The sequence below is a fragment of the Alexandromys fortis genome, unplaced genomic scaffold (assembly GCF_014885135.2).
Source record: "Alexandromys fortis isolate MF-2015 unplaced genomic scaffold, M_Fortis_MF-2015_v1.1 scaffold_21, whole genome shotgun sequence".
Taxonomy (NCBI): Eukaryota; Metazoa; Chordata; class Mammalia; order Rodentia; family Cricetidae; genus Alexandromys; species Alexandromys fortis.
The window spans coordinates 802,027-828,892 of record NW_026067905.1 but is presented as its reverse complement, the minus strand read 5'-3'; the positions used below and the strand labels follow the sequence as shown (position 1 = coordinate 828,892).

Genomic DNA, 26,866 nt, shown 5'->3' with positions numbered 1-26,866 from the left:
ATTTATTCATGTATGATAGCTGCAAACATTTGATTTTTAAAAAAAAAAAACGGGTAATTTACCAGGTGTGGTGGTATATGCCTTTAATCCCAACACTGTGAAGGCGGAGGCTGTGAGTTTGATGCCAGCCTGGTCTACATTGTGAGTTCCGGGACAACCAGAGCTATGTAGAGAGACTCTCAAAAAATGGGTGTGAGGAGGGGTGGGGTGGGTGACTAACTGTAATTTATGTTTCCTTGTGACAGGTCATATGCTCTTAAGCGTAAGACCCTCTTGCCTCTACCTCCCAAATACTGGGATGTCAGGCATTGGATGCATAGCTTGTCTTTTTATTTATTTATTAAGCTGTTTTAGTTTTGTAGCAGTTAAAATAATATTCTAGCTGACTACCTGTATGTATATTTGTTACTTTGATGAATTTTTTGAGTATTTCCATAGGGTAAGTTTTTACTGGAATGGAAAAGTGATAAACTATATGTCAGGGTTTTCTGGAAAGTGAAGTTGTTGAAGTAGCTTATGTGACAGCTAGCATGTCTGCAGTTCCTAGGACGGCAGCGTGAAACTCAGGTGGAGATTGATAGTGCAGTCTCGAAACAGAGTTTGTTCAGCGGTGTTTATTTTTGATTTATGATCCTTCTTCTGATTAGATGAGGTCTACCCATGTTCTATAGAATTGTGTGTGTTTCCCCACGGATAGGACATTTTCATAGTGACACTGAAAAGATGGGTGGAGTGTGATCACTCTGCCAAGATTTGGGCCATAGTAAACAGCTGAGCTTTTGATTCTTAGGAAGCCAGGCTTCACACAACTCAGCTACTGTACCTAGTCAGGGGGTTCTATTTTAAGTGCACAGAAGAAAAACACAGGTAGGTCCCTTCCAAAATCTGGGCAATTCTATTCATTGTGGTTCTGAACTGCAGCATGCTGGCATGTCACAGCTGTCAAAGACTCTTCACTAGTGAGTTTTGGGTTCCCTGTTAGCCCAGCCATAACTGACTTATAAACTATGAAAATGTACTCAAATTTGGCCTACAAAATAACCCACAAAATAAGTTAACTCTACACATATGTGTGTATAAATGGAAATTATCTTACTCTGTAGTTCAGACTTGCCTGTAACTCACTGTGTAGCTTGTCTCAGTTGATTTAGAAAAAGAGGCAGCTCCTATGCCCCTGGTCACCACCCCCCCACTCCCAGTTGTAGTAGTCTTGGTAAGCAGGGAGCTGCCAGGCAAATACAGTTTTTCTCCATTGTGATGGTTCTGCAATTAGCGGCCCCAGATTTTGTTTCGACTAAGTCCACATCCATTCCTGCTTTGCCTTTGGTATCCATTCCTAGTCAGCCTGTGTCCTTTTACTCGAATAGTGTGGTTTCTCAGTGTTTTGCACACTCTGTAGATGCAGTGACAGAATGCTTCTGCAGTTGATCATATCACTGCTGAGTTCTGCTCACCTTGGAATCCTGTTAGCAGTTGTCAGTGTTGTGACAGGACAGCCCTCAGTGCTGAGGATCAGCGCTCTCTGTCCCAGTTCTTTCCCCAGGTAGTGACTGGGCTCGTGTTGCTGACCTAGACATTTGAGTCATAGACATCATCAGGGTTACGTGGGCTCCATTACTCTGGGTTTAGATAAATAGGACAGCTTTACTAATGACATGGTTTTCTCTTCCTACAAATGGATGATTTCTATGTTTGAGTTCGGAACCACAAACCATTGAAAATTGAACAATTTCCGCCCCTCAGAGATGAGGCTCCCCTCCTTTTTGCTGCATCCTCTCCGATTTCTGTGGGCATGTCCCGGGGTTCCTCGTAGATGTAACTGATCTGTGTGTGGCATTCTCTTCTCTCCTACTTTTAATTGAAATGCTGTCATGTGCAGGGCATCAGTCTGTCGAGTGCCCATGTGCTTTCTTTTCTTTAGGTGTTTTTGATCCAAGATTGTTTGGGTCCACAGATACACAGCTCTTTCTCTGTGTATAAATTTTATAGAACTACATGTTTGTGTACACATGTATTTTCTTTCAGATAATAGGATATGGCTGGAGAGATGGCTTAGTGGTTGAAAGCTCTTGTTGCTTTTCCAGAGGATTCAGCAGGTTCAATTCCTAGCACCCACATGGCAGCTCACAACCATCTGTACTCCAGTTGTAGGAGATCTGATGTCCTCATCCTGTACAGGCACTAGACACATTCATGGTGCATAGACATATATGCACATAAAACACTTATACATATAAAATAACTAAAAATAAGAAAACTAGAGACAGGGGCATGATGGTATGTCTGTAATCTCAGCAGTGAGGAAGTAGAGGTGGATGATGAAGTTCAAGGCCGTCCTTAGCCACATAGTGCAAGGCCAACCTGGGCTACATTAGACCGTATCTGAAGCACACAGACAAACTTAATATTTTCAGTGTATTCATATTTTGTTATTGAGGTATATGCATTAATTTTGAAAACTTGAACATTAAACCACCTTTGCATTCCTAGAGAAAATCAGATTTAGTTGAGATGTCACATTGTTTTTATATGTTTCTGTACTGATTATTAATTTAAGAGTTTTGATCTTTTTTCTTTTGAGACAAGGTCAGCACAGGTTGGCCTCCAACTCATGGTCTGGCATTACAGTCCTGTGCTCCGGTCACACCCATCTCACGGCTGCTCATAAGACACTTGTGTTGTTTCCCTTTGTAGTGTCTGGCTGAGATTTGTTTTTTATTTAAAAGTGTTGCTCCTAACAATATATGTGTAAAAATCTGTTGTATGTGTTGCGTAGAAGTTTGTAGTGGGAGCTGCGGGCTGCGTTCCTGCCACCCAGCTCCCGGCCGCCTGGCTAGCTTATGCCCCAAAATAACAACACGGAGGAAGCTGTATTCTTTTAAACACTGCTTGGCTTATTTCTATTAATGTGTGTAGCACCAAGGTGCGCTTACCGGGAAGATTCTAGCCTACGTCCATCCTGGGTAGGAGCTTCATCGCGTCTGCCTGGGAGAGGGGAGCATGGCGTCTGAGCTTACTTCCTCTTCCTCCCAGCATTCTGTTCTTTTTACTCCACCCACCTATGTTCTAACCTATCAGGGCCAACCAGTTTATTTATTAATTAACCAATGGCCTTCCTCCATCAGAAGTTATCTTAATTCCCTTTATTGTTTTCTCCCTTCCATCCCCTCCCCTCCCTCCCTCCTTCCTTTTTTAGCTTCCTGGTTTCTCTCTTTCAGTCTGTCTTTTTTCATTCACCAGTAGCCTGGGCTATTCTTGAACTTGGGGTCCCTCCTGCCATCCTTTGTGCTGAAATCTGTAGGTATGCACCACAACTGCCAGTTTACTCCTAGCTTGTTGAGCTGTAAGGCTAGATCCCTTTGTGTGTGTGTGTGTGTGTGTGTGTGTGTGTGTGTGAGTGATGCCTGGAGGGTCGAATCTAGGCCATATCTGCATGTTAGGTGTATAGTGTACTGCTAATTTATACTCTTCACTTGTAGTTCCTTGTCCTTTTCTAATACATTAAGCTTAGTTATTATCTCTTACTTTGCTTATATGTCCTTTGCTGTGTATAGACTAAAGCAGTCTCTCATGCAGTCTTCTCTACTTTTCTCATCTTGTAGGATTGGCCATGGGCCTGTCATACTTTCTTACACAGGCCACATGACCTGTGCTGAACTTGTCACTGTCTGTGGTGATCTTTCCGTTCAGAGTCAGCCTGTGCGTCTGTGTGATGTTTAAGCATGTAAGTCATTGATATCACCTTGCCACCTTCTAGGAGGACAGAAACAACCTAGTAAGTCTGTCTTCTGTTGGTCGGTGACAGTTCTTTCTGCTGAGCACAGGAATATGTGCGGGTATCTGCTGGTAGGAGGTATCTGCTCTGTGCAGGGGCTGACAGCCCCTATGGAAGCTTGCATGGCTTGTCTCCTTTCCCACCTGTCACGTTCTGTTCAGCGCCTGACTGCTCATTTTGCTCGCGGTGGTGACATCAACACCAGGATGCATTGGACTGATGCTCACACTTCTGCTGCTGCTGATACATGCCACTTGCTTGACAAAGTGTTCATTGCTGTTCAGTCTGACATGTTTCTTAATTGCCACCCAGCTAATGTCTACTCCTCAGACGATTTGAATGTGCATTTGATTCATTTCTAAAACAGGTAAACATTGGGATAAATAACAAAATTAATTTGAACTATTTCCTACTTGGAGGTCTATGTGCATATTTGTTTCTGTCTAGCTCACTTCCAGGTATTTGAGAAACTGCTCTTGAATGTTAAGCTTTAGGCTTTACTGAGGCCCTCTTTATAATCCAGCCAGTCATTTGGTCAGATCATACAGCTTTTGAGAGGAGGTTGCCAAGTTGAATGTGGTGTGTGTTCTTTGGGTATCCTTGATCAGTTTCATCGAAGCATTTTTCTCTGCCTTTTGAAAATCAGCACTTGAGAGGCATGTTCATTGCCAACAATTATTAGGGCATTTTATCCATCTGGTTTTGCCATGTACACAATTGAAAGTATTGGTACCTCCAGATATAGATGCCAAAGCTTGGTGAACTGAGGTCTTTATGACCAGTCTTAGTTATATTTCACAAGGATGTACTTTCTCTCTGGGTGTCTGCACCAGCTTTCTATTAGCACAGTAAGTACCAACTACTTTGATGATGTGGGATATTCTGCTGTTTATGTGTTGCTCTTATTGGTTAGTGAATAAAGCTACTTTGGTCTATGGTAGGGCAGAATATAGCCAGGCTGGAAGAGATATATAGAGAGAGTAGGCAGAGTTAAGGAAATGCCATGTAGCTGTCAGAGGAGAAGGATTCTGTTAAGCCATAGCTTTGTGGCAATACATAGACTAATAGAAATGAATAAATTTAAGATGTAGAGTTAGTATAACTAAGAAACCTGAGCTAATAGGCCAAGCAGCATTGTGAATTACTGTGTTCTTAGGCATTTAGTACAATTACATACGTTTTTTCTTTCCTCTTCTCAAAACTGTGTGTGTGTGTGTGTGTGTGTGTAGAGGGATTATAGGGTAGGTGGGAGAGTGTGAGATGGTTTCATTCTGGCTTGGAGCTCGCTATGTAACCCAGACTAGCCTTGAACAGGATCCTCCTGAGTGCTGATATTACAATGTTGAGTCATCACACCTGGCCTTTCTTAGCTATCTGAGACAATACTCTTTAGTATATTTTGTGTGTTTATGTGGGTAAAGACATGCTGTAACCTATGAGCAGAGGTCAGGGACAGCTGTCAGTTACACTCTCCTTTCCCTACCAGCTTCTGGAATTGAACTCTTGTGTCAGATGTGCTATTAAATGCTCTCATCCTCTGAGCCATTTTGCTGACTAGAAATATAATTTTTTGTCAGTTTTTTAAGCTTCTGATCACTGAGTCTTCTCCCCTCCTCCTTTGTCATACTGTTATCTGTGCATATCAAGATTGTCCATATTCTCAAGTGGGCTAACTCACTGGTGCTTGTCAGGTCCTTCCCCTGTATACAGCTGGGGATCACAGGGCTTGCCTGATAAGGAAGCACTTCATTTCTGAGCTGTGGTCCCAAGTTCTCCAAAAAGATTTTTGATGTTAAAAAGCAGGTATTTTTCTTCTGTTTTTCCTGGGTTTTGGAGATTGAGCCCAGGAATTGGTGTGTGCCATCCCCACTAAGCTATACCCAAACCCTTGGTGTTTGCAGTTACCCTTTTATTCACCTACTGAGTTACCTGTAGTCCCATCCTTAGAACTGCATAGTCGAATTTCTCTGTCTTTTCTGCTTTCCCTGGCAGCTCTTCACAGATGGGATCACAAATAAGCTCATTGCCTGCTACGTGGGTGATACCATGGAAGATGTGGTTCTGGTGAGAATTTACGGCAACAAGACTGAGCTGCTAGTCGACCGCGATGAAGAAGTGAAAAGTTTCCGTGTGCTGCAGGCTCATGGCTGTGCACCTCAGCTCTACTGTACCTTTAATAATGGACTGTGCTATGAGTTTATACAAGGAGAAGCTTTGGACCCACAGCATGTCTGCAACCCAGCTATTTTCAGGTAGTTGCCTTTTCTAAATATTTCCCTTAGAAAAATAATATTATGTTTACTAAGGAAATACATTAAAAATTTTAAGATCACATTTCTTTGTGTGTGGGTTGTGGAGAGAGGTGTGTGTATGTACGAGTTTGGGTGTTTTGTGCTGCAGCACATTTTTAGTGTCAGGACAACTTGCTGCGGTGCATTCTCTCCCTTCACTGTGTCTCTTTGGAGTCAGATTCAGGCCATTTGCAAGTTTTTATGAGTTTTTAACAGCTGGGTGTGGTAGTCCATATAGGTAATCCCAGGAAGATCTATCTGTTCAGGGTCATCCTCACCCACCTTGAGAGTTTGATGTCAGCCTGGGCTTCATGAGACCTTGTGCCTCTACCCTCAAGAAACTTAGTTCTTGAACACCCAGCTGTAGTAAGAATGGCAGGCCACTTCCCGCCACCTGGCTAGCTTTACCCAAATTAATTACACAGAAACTGTATTCTTTTAAACACTGCCTGGCCCATTAGTTCCAGCCTCTTATTGGCTAATTCTCACATCTCGATTAACCCATTTCTAATAATCTGTGTAACATCACAAGGTGGCTTACCAGGAAAGATCTTAACCTGCGTCTGTCTGGAGTGGGAGAATCATGGTGACTGCCTGACTCGGCTTCTTTCTCCCAGAATTCTGTTCAGTCTACTCCGCCTACCTAATTTTCTGTCCTATTAAAGGGCCAAAGCAGTCTCTTTATGTAACCAATGAAATCAACACAAAACAGAAGACTCTCCCCCATCATTTCCCCTTTTTCTGTTTAAACAAAAAAGAAAGGCTTTCACTTTAACATAGTAAGATTACATATAACAAAACAGTTATCAAGCAAGAATTACAGTTAACAATATTTATATCTATTTTATCTTTTATCATAACTAAGGAAGACTATAATTATCCATTCTTCAACTCCATCAAAGACTCCAGAAGGATATAATAATACTTAAGTAAACAAGAAATAAGAAAACTCTAGAAATGACAGAGACATCTCGCTGCCTGGACAGTCACCCAAAGTTCCTCTGTACCGTTGGGGCATCCATCTTCAGCCTTCAGGCTCATAGTATCCAGCAGACATATTCATGAAGCAGGAAATTTCAAAGACAGTTCAGTCACTTTCTGCTGTGTCCTGCAGAATGTCTCGCAGACTCTTTCATGAATCAGGAACCCCAAAAGACCATCTCACCTTTAGGCAAGTTCAGCAGTCCTCTCTCTCCTTGTGTCCAGTTTATGCAACAGTCCACGTAAGAGCAGTTTCTTGTCCAAATGACTATCAAACTCCATAAGGAGCCTCTTTGATGCCCATCTTCCTCTTGAAGTAGATTGGTGCTGCCAGGACCAGACATGTCTCATTGTCATGAAAAACCCTAAGTTATTAAAACATTAAATGCCATATTCTGCAGTCTTTGAAAGATATGAAGAATGCCTATTCAACTAAAATATATAAACATATATCTAGAAAATCTAACATGACTACAAACTTGACTATTATTAATGATTATCCATTAACAACCTATATACATTACATTTTTACATGAACTACACAATCATAATACCTTAGTCGAGGTCAGAAATACATATACATATAACAAAATTGACCTTAAAATCCATACCAATACAAATTATTCATATCTATATCATATCCCCCTTTAAATGTAAAAACATTTATAAACAATATTTGGGAATATGGACATAGTTAATTTTCTCCAAACTGCTTCGTCCTGAATGGGGGCGCTGTTAATCAGGTCTTTCATGGTATAACCTGGGTGCTTAGACTTTTGATTTATTGTCTGATCCGTGTTTACCAGTATCTGTGTTAGAAGTTGAAACACATTAGAACATAAAGAATATCAAGTGGATATATTATTTTAGCTGCCAATATGGTGATTGCAAGTAGATTCAACTACACTTGAGAGAACAAGAGTGGGCACGGTAAATGATGTCTTGTTAAAGAGCCTTACCACGGACCCTTCCTGAATGGAGTCCATGGGTTTTATTTTAAAAATTTCAAATAAAAACTGATTAGAAATGAAGTGTGACAAATCATTTGCCTGTGCTGAAACTGCCTGAAATTCTGTTAAACGGTACACATCTTTATTCTTTTTGGGGGAGGGGAGTTGTTGTTGTTTGCTTGTTTTTTGTTTATTTTTTTTGAGACAGCATTTCTCTATGTAAATGCCCTCGCTACCCAGAACTTGCTCTGTAGACTAGGTTGGCCTTGAACTCAGAGGTCCGCTAGTCTCTGCCTCCCAAGTGGTATGTCACAGCACTCCCAACAATGTTTTTGTTTTTTAAGTTATACTATTAATTTAAATATATTTAAATTTTATTTTGTAACACTATAAGACTATGTAGCAGGTATAATTCTAAAAGTATCAGAGTTCTTTACTAAAGTTGGAGACTAACACTGGAATACTTAGGAACTTTGTAGTGTCTAATTGAATAAAATAAATGCAAAATAACCCTATGAGATAAGATATTGATAAGCCTGCTTAAGTAAATGAGAAACTAAGGCATAAAAACATTTCAGTCATTAACATTTGATCTACCTGTAGATGCTGAAGAAATACCATTGATGGGTGACTAAGTCCTTATGTATTAGAATAGAATGTAAAGGAAAGTGGTGTAGGATGGGTCTTCTTTCTATGTGTTGCTTTCATTGGTTGAATAAAGAAAATGGCCTTGGCCTTTTGATAGGGCAGCCCTTTAGGTGGGCGGAGTAGACAGAACAGGATGCTGAGAAGAAGGGAAGTGTGGCAGATGCCATGGCTATCCTCTCTGAGACGGACACTGGTTAGACTCATGCCAGTAAGCCACAGTCAAGTGGCGGTACAGATTATTAGAAATGGGTTGAATCAAGATGTGAGAGTTAGCCAATAAGAGGCTAGAACTAGTGGGCCAGGCAGTGTTTAATTAATACAGTTTCCATATGGTTATTTCGGGGGTTAAGCTAGCTGGGTGGCGGGACCCAGCCCTCCGCTCCTCATTACCACAGGAAAGCAGGGCTTAGTTGTGCTGCATAGAAAACTTGACATTGTTGAACTTGAAGGGGGCAGGCAGAGTGAGTACAGACCAGCAGACTGTTCTGTTACCATTTTAGCAGTCAATAATTACATAGTAATTCAGCAGCTACAGGGTTTCTTTACTAAGGAAACGGTAATCTTTTTGAGCAACCTCAAGTTGAAAGAGTAGATTGTTTACAAAGTTATTCTTTAATATTATTGAGTGACTGATTTTAAACTTCCTCCTATGCACTGACCAAGTTTGGGTGCTCAGTTGAGCCCCTTGTATGAGATGACAGGCGTCTAGAACATGTGTGCCTTCCACCTCCAGTTGTCTGTGTTACTTATTTCCACACACAGTGTGAACACCTCCAAAACTGTACTCTTGAGCATCTGAGTACATGTTGAGTACAGTCCGCCATTGTGGATAAGTCTGGCCCACAGATAGTGCGTGATAGTGCTTGGAGGACAGAGAGAAAGCAGCTGGGGTGGGGAAGGCTGCATCATGGCACTTCTGTGTAGTAGTATTTGTGTGGAGATTGTGTAGGACTTGGTGTGTAGCAAGGTGTAACTTGGTGAGATTTTTTTTCCTCACTCATTTTGGTTTTGCTTGGTTGAGTTCATGGATATGGGACCTACAGAGATGGGAGGCTGACTACAGTTTTTAGTCTTATGTAAAGGTTTGCCAAAGCTAATTTTAGTACTTATATAATTTATAATTGTTTGATTAAAATGGTTTTACTTAATATCTACTCCTTTAGAACTTACGTGAATGATACGATCTAGGTCTTACACTCAGCACGCAGGTAGAGTAGTGTGTAATGGTAGAAACCATCAGCTGGGCGCTGGTGGCACACGCCTGTAATCCCAGCACTCGGGAGGCAGAGACAGGCTGATCTCTTTGAGTTCCAGGCTAGCCTGGTCTACAGAGTGAGTTCCAGGACAGCCAGGGCTTTTACACAGAGCAATTCTGTCTCGGCAAGAAACCAGATATTGACCTACACAAGTATATTGTGTGACAACTTGCTTACATCAAGTGGTGTGTTGACTTGATCGTTTTTTGAAAAGGAGGCTGAAAAAGCAAAACAAGAAATTGATAGGAATCGAGTTAGTTGGTTTTGAAGGAGTATATTTGCTATTTGCTTTCTTACTCAGTTTATTTCAGATTGTGTTGTAACTCTTTTATGGCATTTTACAATGCTTAGCAGGTTTTATTAACCACTAGAAAAAAGAAACTACAAAAATCAGGAAAGACAAGATTGAATCACTAATATGTCTGAATCATAAATTATTTTGAAAGGGATTATGGAAGTTCTCATCTTTACTGAACTTGGAAGAAATGAAGGATAAGCCAAATTTCCACACTCAGCAAAACAGAACAGATAACAGGAAGTGAGGTGAACCCAAACTCCTAACCCAACAAGAGAAGAAATAGGATAGGAATGATCCTTTGCTGGCAGGGAGTATACCTGTGCTTGGGACGTGGAACCAGGCTTACAGGGGGGGAACCAGGCGGTCAGGAGTTCAAGGTCATCATCCTCAGCTCCTAGGAAGTTCCAGGCTTGTGTATACTTCTCCTTCCTTCTCAGATGCTCACTTGTACACATGTGACATGCACAGGAACATCAACAACAAAATAAATTTTTTTAAAAGCTGATTGATGCTGGAGTTGATGACTCTTTAGTTAAAGCACATGCCTCGTGTAGAGGAACCCGAGTTTGGTTCCTATGTCAGGCAGCTCACAAAACTGCTTTTAACTCCAGCTCCAGGGGATACAACCAACGTCTTTAGCCTCTGGGCACTCATATGCCCATAGCCACACATACACATATTCATATCCATAAAATTAAAAACAAAATAATTCTTGTCTTGCCTTAGTAGTGCCTGTTTTTAATCCCAGCATTCAGGAGGCAGAGGTAGGCAAACCTGAGTTTGAGGCCAGCCTGGTCTACAGAACTAGTTCTGGGACAGCTAGGGCTGTTACACAGAAACCCTGTCTTGAAAAAGAAAAAAAAATCTTAAAAAATCCAAAAACTGAGCGAGATGACTCATGCTTGTTTTTCCAGCCCTCTGGAGGCAGAGACAGGAGGATTGCAACATGTTCAAGGCCAACCTGGGTTACAATTGAGTTCTAAGTCAACTTGTAGAATAGTGTGGTCTGTCAAAAAAAAAAAAAAAAAAAAAACAGGAAAGGTTGGGGGGTATTGGAATATTTGATTGGGTTTGATCACTAGCACAGAGAATAAGTTAAAAAAAAAAAGCAGCAAAAGAGATGTATGGTTTATTGCTTTAAAAGCATACTATGATATACTACTTGCATTCTGTTTCTCCATACATCCTGGGCCAGTATTATATCCCTGTGTTGGCAGAGACTGCTTGTTGTTTTGACTGCCCAGACCTGAAATAATCGGACAGAAACTATACTAATTACAATACTGTTTGGCCAATGACTCTAGCATATCTTTAGCTTGTGTTTAAATCTTGAATTAACCCATTTCTGTTCATCTGTCTATTGCCACTAGACTGTGGCTTACTGTTGCTGGCATATTACTCTTTTGGCAGCTACATGGTGTCTTCCTGACTCCGCCTTCTTTTCCTCCTCTGTCTCTGCTTAGAATTTTTGTCTTGCTCTGTTGTGCCCTGCCATAGGCCCAAAGCAGCTTCTTTATTAGCCAGTGGTAATAAAACACCTTCACAGTATACAGAGGGAACTCCCATATCACCCCTGAGCTTTGCTCCTTTCACAGGCTTAAGTCAGTCTGTATACTCCTAACTTTGGTGATTCAGTGGGTTACAGTTTTAGAATTAAGACCAGCATTATATAAGCCACATGAGTAAACCTCAAGAATATTCATGATGGAGGCTGGGAATGTAGCTCAGTGGGTAAAGTGCCTGTCTGACGTGTGAAGGCCGGGATTGGTTCCCTAGCAGCGCTAAACTGGGTGTGCTGCACCCAGCTGTAACCCCAGTAGGTGACACAAAAGTATCCGAAGGTCAAGGACATCCTTTACTGCCTAGTCCACACTCCGAGGCCTGCCTGTGGTGCTTAAAAGTCAGACGAGAGGAGTAAATGTGGTAGAAACTGCTGGCATGGGTATTTGTTTAATCACAAGCTTTTATGACACTTGATGCTCTGTGTATTAGTTTGAGTTCTCAAGTATTTTTGTATGTTAATGTTATCAGGGAAGCTTTTAAATGCTCTCATTCATTGGCTAGATCCCAGCCAAAACCATTAAACCAGATTTTTGGGGATAATAATTTGTTTTTCAACAATACCATTGATGAGAATTGCTTCTATTTCTGGGCTCCTCACTGCAATAGTACTTTACGTGTTAAGTGTCTTGACTGTGGCAATGTTATTTTCAGAGGGAGAAGAGACACTGGCCTTAACGTGAGTAGAGGCATGCCAGTAGGAATTTGTAGCCAAGGAGCAGGATATGAAGTTAATAGGTCAGACGTTCAGTAGGCCAAAAAATATTAATAGATCAAAAAGCAGGGTGGTGTCAGGGATGTTAGCATACAGCCTGGTAGAAGATGCACTGCAGCAGGGTGCAGGCCCAGCAGTCCAGGCATGGCCCAGGTCTGGCCAGGCATGTGGTAAGCAGCCCTGACCTGACTGGGTAGAATCACTGTTACAGTGGGAGCTTAGAAGGAAAGGCCACAGAGATGGGGAAGACAGTTGAGACACCTGACAAAGGTGATCAGTGAGGACCAGCTTTATTGTTCTGAACATTTTTGTGCTGTTTTGTTTTTAAACAGGCTAATAGCTCGTCAGCTTGCTAAAATCCATGCTATTCATGCGCACAATGGCTGGATCCCCAAATCTAACCTATGGCTTAAGATGGGAAAATACTTCTCCCTCATTCCCACAGGATTTGCTGATGAAGATATTAACAAAAGGTAAATTACTAAGGTATTTGTATTTCTTTGCCCTTAATAAGGACTTAAGGATAACAAAGCCTGTATAAAGTTTGGTTTGCTGCCCTCTCTTCACTAAAGTGGCTCTCAGATGGCACTACAAAAACAGCCTTGCTATCCTTTCGAAGGCCCCCACCCCTGACAAAAATGGCCCGAAAATATTAAAGGGATAATGGAGATGAGGCAAATACAGACTACCTAGGAGTAATTCTAAAGAGTATTGCAAAAGGGTGCAGTGGTACCAGTTGGGATTGGCCATAGACACCTTTTAAATGTTTCTGTCTGCAAATGTCTAGAGATGTGCACTGGGCCTGTGGAAACTTAGGTTGTCTTAGTTTGCTGTGTCTACTTAAATAACAGATTGTCGGGTTGTAAATTTACTTTCTGGGATCTTAACTTTTCTGGCTTGGCTCCCAAGTTCAAACTACCTATGGTGTTTCATTATTTTTTAATAAGAGATTTTTATAGATCAATCTTTAGAATCTATATCATGAATACTGCAATGACAAATAAAATAAAAATGAAAACATTATTACGTCTTACCTAAAAGTATTAAGGCTGCATCTTTGTATAGCAAGTCTGTTTCTAGAATGACAGAGGCAAGCAGGATCTTTTTAAGTTCACAGTGCACTTATTTGCATGCATGTATATGGACACACAGGATCTTTAAGTTCACAGCGTGTCACCTGCCTTTGCACACATACGAAGAATAAATGTAAATGGAGCAGGGAGCAGCAGACTTTGGGTCCAGACTGGCCCAGTTGCCAGTTATTGTCCCCCCCCCCCCATGTCCCCTTGGCAAGTGCTCAGCTCCATGTTGTCGTCTGTAAAGAGAATACTGTAGGTTATTAGCTGGGTGTGCTGGTAGTCTCCCCATGTAGATCACCGGGGAGTAAGGAGTAATTGATAGACTATAGATGAAGAAACGAGAGAGCAGGCAGCTCTTTGGCAAGGAGTACTTGAATAGCAGTTTGAGCCTTGGTGGTGTTCTTGGCAAGCTGGGCCAGGTCCCTTATTTTGTATCAGTTTTTTTCTATCTAAATTTATACAAAAATATCACTCACACCTATACTTTTGGGTTCTTACTTTTTCCCAGTTACCTTTCTATTAACCCCTGTGCTTAAAATCTATTTTAAAGATCTTTCAAAAACTTCTGGGCACTGGTGGCTTACACTTTTAATCCCAGCACTCTGGGAGGCAGAAACAGGCGGATCCCTGTGAGTTCAAGGCCAGCCTGCTAAAGCGTGAGTTCCAGGACAGCTGCTCTGCAGAGAAACCCTGTCTCAAAAAACCAGAACCAAACCACCGAAACAAAACCCAACCAACAAAGCTCTATCCCCACTGCACTGAGCAAACTGTAGAACTTTGCTGTTAAGATAGCTAGGCAATATGAGTGTGCGTCTCCATTTCAGACTCTGGTCTAGGATTTTCTGAAAAATTGAACTTTTTGTTGCATTCATCTTTCCTTGCTTACAATAAATATTTTCAGTCTATAACTTTAAACAATACACTTAGACCTCTTAAGGAATCCAATGTGTCTCAGTCCCTTGTCTGTATAAAGTTGTGGTAAATGTACGGTGTTTAGAATGTCACGTAACAGCTGGTAACTGCTCATACTATCCATCCTCAGTTATGTAGTGTCGGAGTTTTTGTCTTTTGCTCTGTAGTTTTGGTTTTTTGAGACAGTGTTCTCTGTAATCATGGCTGTCCTTCAACGTGCTCTGTAGACCAGGTTAGCTTTGAATTCAGAAGTCCACCTGCCTCGGTTTTTGAAGTGCTGGGATTAAAGGGTGATTGTCTTATGTTTAAATGGATTATGAAGGTTTCCTTTATTCAAGTGTTGGAACACATGAATCTATTGTTGAAATCAGGAGTATGTGCTTGTTCAGTGGGAACATTTGAAGTAGATTTCTAACTGTGTCACCTGGATAAATAAGCTCTAACTCTTCTTTTACAACGGAAAGGTTCCTAAGTGATATCCCGAGCCCTCAGCTTCTTCAAGCGGAAATGACCTGGATGAAGGAGATTCTGTCCAACCTGGGCTCACCTGTGGTGCTTTGCCACAATGATCTGCTGTGTAAGAATATAATCTACAACGAGAAACAAGGTAGGTGCTTGACCTTAGCAGTAAGTAAATTGACTGCTCGTATGCTCTTAATGGTTCCCTGTCTCTGTATCAATAAACAAGGATTAAAAGCATACACAAAGATTTTTTCTTGAAGTTATAAATATCATTGTAATTGCTATTAGGGATATATATGTATGGATAAAATGCCTTTAAAAGTTGGCTTATTAGAAATAGTTGGTGGTTCCTATTGGCTTTTTAAGTGTAAAATGATGAAATGATTGTGCGTGTGTATACACATATATATTTATAAACATATACATATAAATATATATCTCCTAAAGCTGTTTGGATATTTGAGATTTGAAAGCATGTCTGCTGTAATGGGGAGTGCGGGAAATGAACAGGTTCCTATGCACTGCTGGGTTTCTGTGGGAACCCTCTCAGGGCTGTGAGTTTAGCAGCATTTAATATCTCCACGCCTTTTAATTTCTGTGTATATGCTACATCAGTGAGAGACTCAGGAGTAGAGAATACTGATTTTGTTCTTATTTATAGCAAATGAAGTGATAAGGACAATAGCCTTGGTAAATAGAGTTAAAATATTATGAGGTAAAAGTTGGTACTTTTGGTGTAACTTTTTGTGTGGCTGTTCATACCTTGATTCTCTGTGTTTGTATCAGAGTCACTGGTTGCATTATTAGGGTACTGGGTAAAGTGGTTTGAGGTTTGGTTACTCAACAATAAACACCTTGAAATACTAATTTAAAATTTAAAAGTGTAATTCATGTTAAGAAATTAGTATTTGAAAAGTGTTCTTGAAACTGTGAAACTGCTGCTTTTTACAAGAAACTCATTTTGAAAGTAGTTGTATTTAGAAGACCATATTTTAATTTAAAAATACTTTTGTGAATATACTGTTGCCAAAGAATTACTTTTGATTAGTCATAAATGTGTTAAATTTACTATTAGTGACTTTTATATCCAAAAACACTGTTGGAACTGTTGTCATTATGGCTAACTTTAACCTGAGGTGCAGCTAAAGGGACACTGTCAAGGACGGTGGCCTCAAGCTATATTTTCAAACCATTTATCTTTCATATTTGAAATTTCAATGTGGATGAGAGATTATTTAAAAAATGCTGAGCTATAGTCGTTGTTTTGAATCATGTTAATTCTTGTGTGGAATCACCTTATTTAAATCTTAGGTATACCCTAAAGCATGAACTCTTTGACAGTTTCTTTTAATACGTCATTGTCCTATTATCGAGTTGTTACAGTAAATGAGTGGTGACCAAATCTCAATGCCATGTGAGACAGGAGCCTGAGCTATGCTAAAAAGTGCTCGCCCAAGTTGAGAGCAAGGCTTGATAACACATGTATGTAATGGAGTTTCAAGTAAGGGACTTCATCTTACATCTGAAGTGGACACTCAGCTTTATTTTTAACTGCAAGTTAAAGGGAATTTGTGACTTCTTTGGAATATAATTTTAACTTGTCATATTTTTATTTTTATGTTTCTTTTACATACTCATTTCATAGAACAAACTTGCTTATAAAACTAAAAAATAAGGGACCAAAAAAATCAGATTACTCTGTCATAGGTACTTTTCATTTAAACAGATGTCAATCCCAGCTGTTGATAATTTACATGTAAAGTGCTTCTATTTCAAAGGGAGCAATTAGACTGTAATTTGGCTTTAGAGGTCAAAGTGCCCCTTCCATGTCTCTCTGTCCCTCTCCTTCCAGTAGGAGTCCATGTCATATTGCTTGCTCCTTGTCTTTGTGGGTGTTTGAGTGTTAGTAATGGAAGGCTGTGTGTACGTTTTCCCTAATCAGTGAGTTGTTTTGTGTCTTCTAGAAAGGCTAATTGGATCTTGTAGCATTCCCTTGTAAGATTTCTGTTAGTATTTAATACACACTGTGATTAGACTGTTCAGTTAATACCTGGAATTAATGAACATATGACCAGAAGTTACACTGTTACTATCCTTTGATGGTGTTTCAGGTGAGGAGCTGGTAGTTTTGAGATAATGAAACACTAATGACCTGTTTGAATTTATAGTTACAATAGAAGAATACCATGCCTTATTCCAACAATTTGGTAAGCTTAATGCATAAGAAATGGTGCATTTGTCTTTGGAGCATCCTTTGGAGATCCAGAGGTGATCTTAGAAAGGGCATATGTAGTGGCACACATCTTTAATCATATCACTTGGGAGGCAGAGGCAGGTAGGTCTCTGAGTTTGAGGTTACCCTGGTTTAGTGAGTTCTAGGACAGCCAAGACTACATAGTGAGGCTCTGTCTCTGGAAAAGGTGCACACACACAGACACATGGGGGTGGGGGCAGAGAGATTGCTCAGCCATTAAAGGCTAGGCGCACAAGCAAAAAAGGAAGGAAAGAGAAAAGAGGGAGGGCAATGTAGACTACACCATCTTAGCCGTCTGCTTCCTTTACTGTAGCATATGAAAGCCAAACACGTACAATAATGGATTAAATTTTGTGTTATGCGCACATACACATTTCATGTGTTGCTCTAAGGCCATTTGTGTAACTTGGGTTCAGGGCCTCACTGTTTTCTGCTTATCTTATGAGACACAAATAGATAAAAGCAATGGATGAAGTGAATATGAGATACAAATAGATAAAAGCACTGCCTTGATATCATCAAGCTGTGAAGTGTAAATTTGAAACTAACAGTAAATTTTTACAGTATCATTTTGAGGTGCCTACATACATTTAAAAATAATAATGTGATGAGCTGGCTTTGGCATTAATATAAGTACATAGTTTGCCAGCCCTTATATATGCTCCTAGCATGCATTTTATACAATGTATCTGATCAAAGGAATGAAGGGTAGTTTTTAAGTACTGTGGCCTGTGTGTGTGACACTCAGTTTTTAAGTGTTTATTTGGCATTCTCTTGAGTAAATGTTATAGGAATGCATAGTTACAGCAAAAAAAAAAAAAATTGCACACTTAACACCCTTCAGTGTAGACTTGGAGAGGGGCTCATGTTTTCATGAAGAGAGTAGTACTGTCTCCTAACCCTGTAGTGATGCTCAAACTGTCACATGACAGCACTTAGGGGACACAAGACAAGGTAGATGTCCTTCTTGAATGAATTAGTATTGATATTTTTAAAAAGTCCCAGAGTTAAGGTGTTTGTTAAGCAATAGTCCGCCCATCTCTGGCTGTCACTGAAGTGACACCCTTCCCCAAAGTGTGTGCAGTGTACAATGATGAGATTGACTTTGGAATAATAAAATGGAAAGCAGTTATCCCTCCTTCAGAGCAGCAGGACAGCATTATGTAGTTATCTGTTAATTGTGACTTTCACAGGCTTGGCGCGAAGAACCTGGAATGTCATTTATTGACTGACTTCCAATGTAATATTTTGATCATAGCTAACTCTTTAGTTGCTGACATGTCAGCAGGCATTGATGAAGCTTTGAGATTGCTTTCATGTCTCCTTCTGCCAGAATGTTCTTTGGTTTGAGGAAGCCTTCTGAAGGTTAGTTCTTTCCCCACCCCATTCCTTCCTAAGAGCCTACATATGGGGATGACTGTGTCTTTTTTAATCATTGTCCATTTTCTCTTCAGTACAATACAGGAAGTTGGTTGGTAAGCATTTAGGCAATTCAGAGGAGTAGAAGAAAATGAAGACCATTTCTTGGGATTTCTTTAGTTTTGCACGCTGCAGGTAGGAAAGTCACCACTACTCTGAGTCACCTGATTGGCTCTCGGCTAGATCCATTCTGCTCTTACTAATGCCGAGCTTTGTTGTTTCAATGACTTAGAAGATATTTTTCTATTGAAAAGTAAGAGATCTGACATGTTAGGAGATTTGTAGAGATTTTTTTTAGCACCTTCTTGTTAGACTGAGGCAGGTCTCCACCGAAGCTGTCCCTGTGGTACTTGGTTGGTATATTGCTGGCTTAGTATACTCAAAACTTTGGGTGCCATAAATCCTCAGTATTGCACATATGTGTACGACAGTACTCTTAATCTAGTATTTGGAGGGTAGAGGAAAGGGGATGGGAAATTCAAGGCCATCCTGAGGACCACTTGAGTTTCTTTTCAAAAAATAAAATAATAGAAACAAAACAATGCTGTCTTCATTTGAAAGATAATTCATATACAGATGAATGTAAACATTTATTGATGAAACAACTAGTAATAGGTATATAATTATACAAACATGTTTGCTTATAAAAGCCAATATATCATACATATACACCTTTGCTTACCTGCTTGGAATACCACCATACTCGTTCAAATAAAAGCTGTATATATATTATTTGATCTAAATATCTACAAATATAGATATAAAAATAAATCCCTTTAATAAATAAATAGCACGTGACTGATGTATAGTCATTACCCATGTACCTGCCACCTAGAGTCTGGATTTGACAAGCTTGTGCTTTATCACCACACGTCACCTATCCATCCATCAGTCCGTCTTACTGTATTTTATGTGTATTTCACAAGGAGTGCAGACGGGAGGGGCCTCCACGATCAAGCTCTTTAGCAGCACAGCCTCTCTAGAGCTTAGCGTTTCCCTAGAGTGTTCTGTGTCAGTCTTAGCTCATTGAGCTCAGTGTGGTGATGTGTACCCCGGAATTGCAGCCATTGGAAAACTGAGCTGTAGGATATCTGGAGCCTGAGAAGTTCAGGATCAATCTGGACAGCATAGTGGAACCTGCCTTTAAAAACAAAAGGGAGGCACTCGGGAGGCAGAGGCAGGCGGATCTCTGTGAGTTCGAGACCAGCCTGGTCTACAGAGCTAGTTCCAGGACAGGCTCCAAAGCCACAGAGAAACCCTGTCTCGAAAAGAAAAAAACAAAAAACAAACAAACAAACAAACAAAAAAAAAAGGAGTTGTAAGCATGCTGCTGAGTGAATTTGACAGGTGTCTGCAAACCTGTAACTGGAACTCGCTTAGGTGTAGAACATTTCTACCATCTTGGAGAGAGCCTCGTGCCCTGTAGTGATTTGTTCTAGACTACTGCATAGGAAAAGAAAATACAAAGTTAGGCAGGCAGTTGTAAAACTGAACCCCAGCCAGGCACGTAGCTCTCAGGAGGCTGAGGCATAAAGCTTGCCTGTGTTGTCTACATAGTGAATACCAGGCTAGCCAGGGCTGCATAGCAAAACCATGTTTTAAAAACCAGCCAAACCATTTCTAAACTATTAAGGGACAATGACTAAGATATTATAGATCTTTGTTTTCAATGTTTACTTTTGCTCTTAGTTTTATACATGTTTGTAATGTACTTTGGTCATTCCCCTCTCCATTATTCTCTTAGTCTCTTGTCACTCCTGCTTTACCCTGTCTTCTTTAGCCCTCCCTCTGTGTGTGCACCACTGAGTTTAGTTAGGGCTGTTTGCATGGGCACAGGCTGAGGTGTAGAGCTTTTTTTACAGTTCATGTGTTCAGGTCCACTATATTTGAGTCATGCTTGAATGAGAATGTTACAAATGCCACATTGGTTTTTTTTTTTTTTTTTGAATTCTCTTTTGCAACCCCTCCTCATATGTTACTGTGTCTCTGTAGACCTCCATTTTTCTCCCAGCATTTGACTATTTCTCATGTGCCAGGAGGGCCCTTCTGTCCCTTCCTCCAGGCTGTATATCACATAGCAATTGCCAATCCCTAGCCCCAAGATTGAGAGGAATTTATGCTCTCATGGAGGTGATACAGGGCAGAACTGGATATTTCCCAGCTTAGATCCTCCTGCCTGTTTCTGTGTAAGACAATGTTTTTGCAGAATTCCTGTGCAGATTGGTACTCTCCCTTATCAGTGTTTTTGTGTGTCTTAACAGCAGAGCAAGTAGAGTGATCTGGAAGAGTGCTCATGTTCTCATTTTGTTAACTTTCTTATTTTTTTATTTTTAAATAGTTGAGACATTTGTTGTCTTGTTACAATTAAATAGCCTTGGGTAGTTACTCATTTTTGGCTTTAAAGCACTTTCATAATTGGAAGACTTTTTCTTGTATTGAGATTTGAACAGTATAACTATGGATCTTTTCCTACTGTGGTGAAGGGCTTCAAATGAGTAAAACCCAAAAATATAGTTTTGAAAATTCAAATTCATCCATTGTTTGTATTATGCTTTGTATGTGTGTTGTTGATGTAATTATCTAAGATAATGAAAATCAGTGCTACCCCTTAGGCTAGTCATTGTTTTTAAAGGTCTTGAGAATCTGGATGATCTAGAAGCCCCTCCATAGGAACTGAGTGAGTGCACATATAGTTCTAGGGGGGTGTTCTCATTATCTGTCTACCTCTGAGAAATTCTCTTCTTAAGGAATTATTTATTAATAGTGATATGAACATTCTTAATATGGGAAGTATTAGAAATAAAAAATAAACTTACTGAATAAAGAAATAGCATATTTCTGTTGCTAGGAAAGCAATTTCCAATACCGTAATTTGATTTTTCTGGCACCCTAAAATAGGCCTCTATAATTTTACATTATTGCAGAATTTTAAATTTAAGGTTGAGTTCCACTTTGTAATAACTTGAAAAGAATAGTTAATGCAGATTTTTAAAAATTTCTTTCCTTTAAAGCTTTGTGTCTTGTACAATGTGAGTTTGCCAAATTCTCTTCATCTGCTACAGATTAGGTATGCCATTGCTGCTGCCATGTGGCGGCACACCCGTGCTTCTTAAACGCACTGACTGGAGCTTTGTCGCCTCACTTGTTCACATGCACGGAGCCTGGTAACAGCCCCATCTGTATTTTGTTAGCTTCATTTTCTTATCTTTAGATTTCATTATAAACTCAACATAGCATTTAAACATAAAGGCCAGTGTTAATGAGTTAACGCTACTACAAAAGTCACTGCTAAAACTTTTCATGCTGAAACAGATTTTAACTTTTCTTAAAATGATTTATGTTTTAATTAAATTATGTGTATAAGCAGGTCTGTTTTTACCTGCCATTTTAACTGTATTTGCCAAATTCTAAATGTAATTTTGAAAATCGAAGCTGTTATTTATGTGGACAGTAAGCTTCAGGACTGGCTGTGTATTTTATCGGCATTTAACTAACATGAGCTCTACGGGGAGTTGTGCTAAAGAACCAGAGTCATCAACAGCAGCATTTAAAGTTCTGTGTGCTAGGCATGTTTGCTTGGTTCAGCTGTGGACCTCCGTAAATGTTGTGTTCTGTCTTTGAAGGCTGGTGGAGGGATAGACGTGTTCTGGACCATTCTATTTAGTTTTACTCGGTGACAGTTTTGTATAGAATATACATAGTATTCTAAGAATAACATTTTTCCCTCAGAAATGCTCAATTGTAAAGAAGTTAAAAAAAAAAAAAAGTAAAGAGAAAGTCTCTTGTTATCACCTGTAGTAAAAGGAGCTTGTTAGGGTTTGTTTCAGTTCATCTCTGCTCTTTATTCAGTATGCTCTCTTTTCTTAGATGTATTTTAATAAATTGCATCACAATGTATTGACTGATTCAGCATCCATATTCACAACTCATATTTTAACTATTAATTTTGAAAGCTGTTTAACGGCTTTGTGTGAGTCAAGGACTTGCCCTGCGTGGTGCTTATCTGCAGCTCCTCATTGCCAGCCTTGCTCTGGTCCCTTCTGTTGCTCAGTGAAGTCCTTTAATTATGGGTGTGCTTGTCCAGTAGTCCTGGGCTCGCAGCAGGTCACACTTGTGGCTGAACTGCAGTAACACTTAGAAACCTTACATTTATTGTAACAATATTTTGTCCAGTTTTGCAAACTTAAATATGCTTTGATCACTCCCCCCCCCCAAGAATTGAGGATCAACCCCAAGCCTGGTGCCTGCTAGGCAAGTACCCCACCTCCAAGCTACTGCCCAGCCCCTGGCATTCTTAGAGTTTTAGAATTTTATTAAATATAATTGTTTTCTGAAAAATTTTACATTTATCACATCTTTTTGGTCATTATGTTTTTGTTTTTCCTGGTGATTGAATATGTTCAATATACTTTTTTGGATCAACTATACAGATGTCTATTAAGACATTAAAATTCTAATGCTGTTTTATTTGGGAAATGTCACTGTATAGACCAGGAGTCTGTTTTGTCACTTGTGGTCACTGGTTAAAAGTTAGAGTGACACATGTTTTCTCAACCTGGGCATCCTGGAAATGACTCTCAGTCATTCTTGTGTCCACCTTACCTGTAGCTCCATGGAGTGCACATTGCTCCAATGTAGACAGTAATGTACATTAGCTTTTTTCTTTTCTCAAAATTAATGACATCTACTTTTATTTATTTTGTGCATATACAACTTGTAGATTTACATGTAATCCCCCCATAATAAGTACTTAAATAATAAAAATTTCTAAGTAGTAATATTCACTTATAAAAGGCTAGCAGGATTGCCCCCCCCACGAAATCTTAATTTTAACTCATGTAAAAATTAATAAAACTTATACATGTTAGAAACTGTAGCATTGTTTGTTTTAAAAGGTAAAAGCACTACTGTAATACCCCTAAGACATGGAAAACTCAGTTATGAATTATGCCAAACATACAAACTCATTTCTTAAACTGGTGATAACGTCAGATTGGTCAATGAGTGTTAGCACTGTCAGTCAGAGTTTATGTTTGATTTTCATATGTAGATAAGCTTGCTATACAGTGTCTTATAGGCGATGTTTTTGTTAAGATAGGCTGTTAACAATTTCCAAAGAGAGTTATTTCTCATTAAACATGAATTTTTAAATTGCTGATGCCCCCATGTGGTAAGAAACATGTTTCTTCTGTTATAACTCAGAAGTGACTATATTTTCATTTAAACAAAAATATGCTCTCGAAATGCTGTTGATCAAGAGACATAATTTGAATTTTGAAAAGCTCATTGCCATAAAATTCACAGCCTCACCCTGTGTTGTCTCAGAAGTGCATGTAACCAAGCACACGCATTGAGACAAGTATGAGAGGATTGAATCACAGGTAGTATAGGGATCTTTTGATCATGTATGTGATTTCTTATCTGCTTTGTTTTTGTGTCTCATATAGGTGACGTACAGTTCATTGATTATGAGTATTCTGGATACAACTACCTGGCATATGATATTGGAAATCATTTCAATGAATTTGCAGGTGAGACCCACACATCACTGTTGGGGCTCCTACTAACAATGTCATTCCCAGAGTTGTTTTAAGGATGATAACCTGGGTAGGAGCTGCACGCCTGCCCACTCACTTGATCAGCTGGCTGTGTTTACTTGGAGAAAAGAGCTTTTTCATTACTTGCCATGAGAAAATACTGCACAAGAGGGACGGCCATAGCTTGTGTGAGAAGAGCTCACTAGTACCGCAGGGCAAGAGCCCAGGTGCTGGTCATATAATGGCCTTTGTTGGGGCTGGGGTTTTAGCTCCATGCCTCTATGCCATGTGCAAAGATTCTGCCTTCCATCCCTAGCACAGCAGAGCAGCGTGGCTCTTGAAATGCTTTTGAACAAAATGCTCAAATTTTGGATGTTTTTTTCTTTTTGATTATAGCTATTGAAAGATTGAACATTTTTTACTCCTGAATTTTATAATATATATAAAATACAAGGTATTTTTATTTAGATGAAATTAATATACAATTATCATGGCTATATTGTTCTAAAAATAAAGATTAGAAAATGCTTTGAGTGGTTTTTCTTTCCTAGTGAGGATATCTTATTGCAGAACTTGCTCTTGCAACAGACTCCTGTCTTTTTGTATATTTCAGATTAGCAGGCTAGGTGAAAGTTCTGTTTCTAGTTACTTAGTCCTGTCAGATGCACCATACATATGCTGCAGCCTGTGTCTTGCTGCTGCACATGTTCACGCGTGGTCCCGTAGGCAGGAATAGGTTTGTGTACGATAAGAATTCACCTTTTCAAGCCAGCACGTGGGAGGCAGAGGCAGGTAGATCTCTGAGTTCAAGGCCAGCCAGGGCTGCAAAGAGAAACCCTGTCTTGAACTCTCCTACTTCACCCACAAAAAAAGAGATCACCCTTTCATGACACGCATACTGTTGTAGCTATGAAGGAAGAAGCCACAATTGCATATAAGTTCTGTGGGGAAAAGCTGAATTAAAACCCGAATGTTAGGTAGTATTCGTATACGCAAGTAGAAGAAAAGGGAGGGAGGCAGCAGTAAGTTGAGTGCCTTAGTTAGGGTTTCTGTTTCTGTGAAGAGACACCATGGCCATAACAACTCCCACAAAGGAGTAGCTTAGTTTCAGAGGTGTGGTCCATTATCGTCGGGGTGCCGCATGACACTGGAGAAGTCAGGAGCTGAGAGGCAACAGGAAGTGGTCTGAGACACTAGGGCAGTATCTTGAACATATGCGAGATCTTAAAGCCCACCTCCACAGTAACTCAAGACCACACCCTCTCCAACAAGGCCATACATCCTAATGGTGCCGCTCCCTTTGGGGGCCGTTTTTTTTTTTTTTTTTCAAACTACCACAATGAGATTGCTGTCAGTAGGATACAAAGCTCTCGAAGGAAGAGCAAAGCTTACATTAGAGAGGTGGGTTTAGAATATTTATGAAGAATCCCAAATGCCAGGCAAGAATAGTAGAAACTTTAGAGTGGGTCATAGGACTGTGGAAATGGCTCACCTACTTTTCTTTATTCCCTTCTTCTTTTCCCCTCCTTCTACTTCTTTCAAAAGAAATGAAAAAAGTAGAAATAGAAAATACCAGAGTTGGATGGTAAATGGGAGTATATTGGGTTTTTTTTTGTTTGTTTGTTTTTTGAAACTTAAACAGTTTAACCTAGGGATAAAGTTTTCAAGAAAGAGTATGTTTACCCTGAGTGTGATCAGAAATTGTGTAGAGGCAGGACTTGCTCCTTTCTTCACCCTGTAGTGCTTAAAACCACTCAGGGTGCATGCAGATGTAGAGTTGGAAAGGGCATCAGCAGCTGTGTGTCTGATGTAAGCTGGGATTCTGAGCGGCTGGCCCGTTGTTTAATAGTAAGGTTGTGCTAGCAGAAGTGGAAGGTTTCTTTACTTTCCAGTTAAAAGTTGGTGGTAGTACTTAGGCATGCTGAAGGGAGTTTCTTATAGTCTGTTTCTCCGCAGGTGTCAGTGACGTAGACTATAGTCTCTATCCAGATAGAGAACTCCAGGGCCAGTGGCTGCGCGCTTACCTCGAAGCCTACAAGGAGTACAAAGGCTTTGGCAGTGAAGTCACTGAAAAGGAAGTAGAGACACTCTTCATTCAGGTCAATCAGTTTGCTTTGGTAAGTTTAAATAGAATCAATGAAAATTTTCTTGGGATTCCTGGAACCATCTAACTTGCTGGACTAGCTCACTTGGTGAGCTCTGGGTTCAAGTGATAGATCCTCCCTCAGTGTATAAGGTGGAAAGAGATGATAGGAAGACACTATAGGCAATGACCTCTGCACATAAGCACATATGCACATACACAGGTGTGTATGTGCCCACACACCTGTATTCACAGATAATATTCATGCAAAGAAACAAGGTGGAGAATGTTATTGTCTCCATGTGCACATTGCTCCCACATCATTTATTATGTTCTGATAGAAAAAAGATAAGGGACAAATAATAGAGACATCAAATTTCAAAATTATTTTTGAAAATATTTTGTTAAGTTTTGGTGTGTGCGTGTGTGTGTGTGCACATACCTGCCACACATGATACATGTGTGGGGAGCAGAGGACACTTTGCAGGTATGAGTTCTCTCACCGCCACGTGGCAGCAGGCATTGAACTCATGTCTTCCGACTTGATGGCAAACACCTTTGTTTACTGAGCCATCTCATTGCCTAATTGTTCTAATAATATTACTCATTTAGCAGTTTCTCTCAACTTGTGTGTGGTTTTCTAAAA

The 26,866-nt window shown here is 40.0% G+C and overlaps 1 protein-coding gene across 1 annotated transcript in view; it reads left to right on the top strand.

Moving 5' to 3' along the window:
- The window catches only part of Etnk1 (ethanolamine kinase 1), a 45,879-nt gene that overhangs the window by 9,425 nt on the left and 9,588 nt on the right, over positions 1–26,866 (top strand). Inside the window, exons 2-6 of the mRNA XM_050135295.1 lie at positions 5,768–6,027; positions 12,807–12,947; positions 14,930–15,072; positions 24,048–24,131; positions 26,094–26,254. Of these exons, the coding sequence (XP_049991252.1) occupies positions 5,768–6,027; positions 12,807–12,947; positions 14,930–15,072; positions 24,048–24,131; positions 26,094–26,254 (789 nt within the window). The remainder of the gene's footprint in view (positions 1–5,767; positions 6,028–12,806; positions 12,948–14,929; positions 15,073–24,047; positions 24,132–26,093; positions 26,255–26,866) is intronic.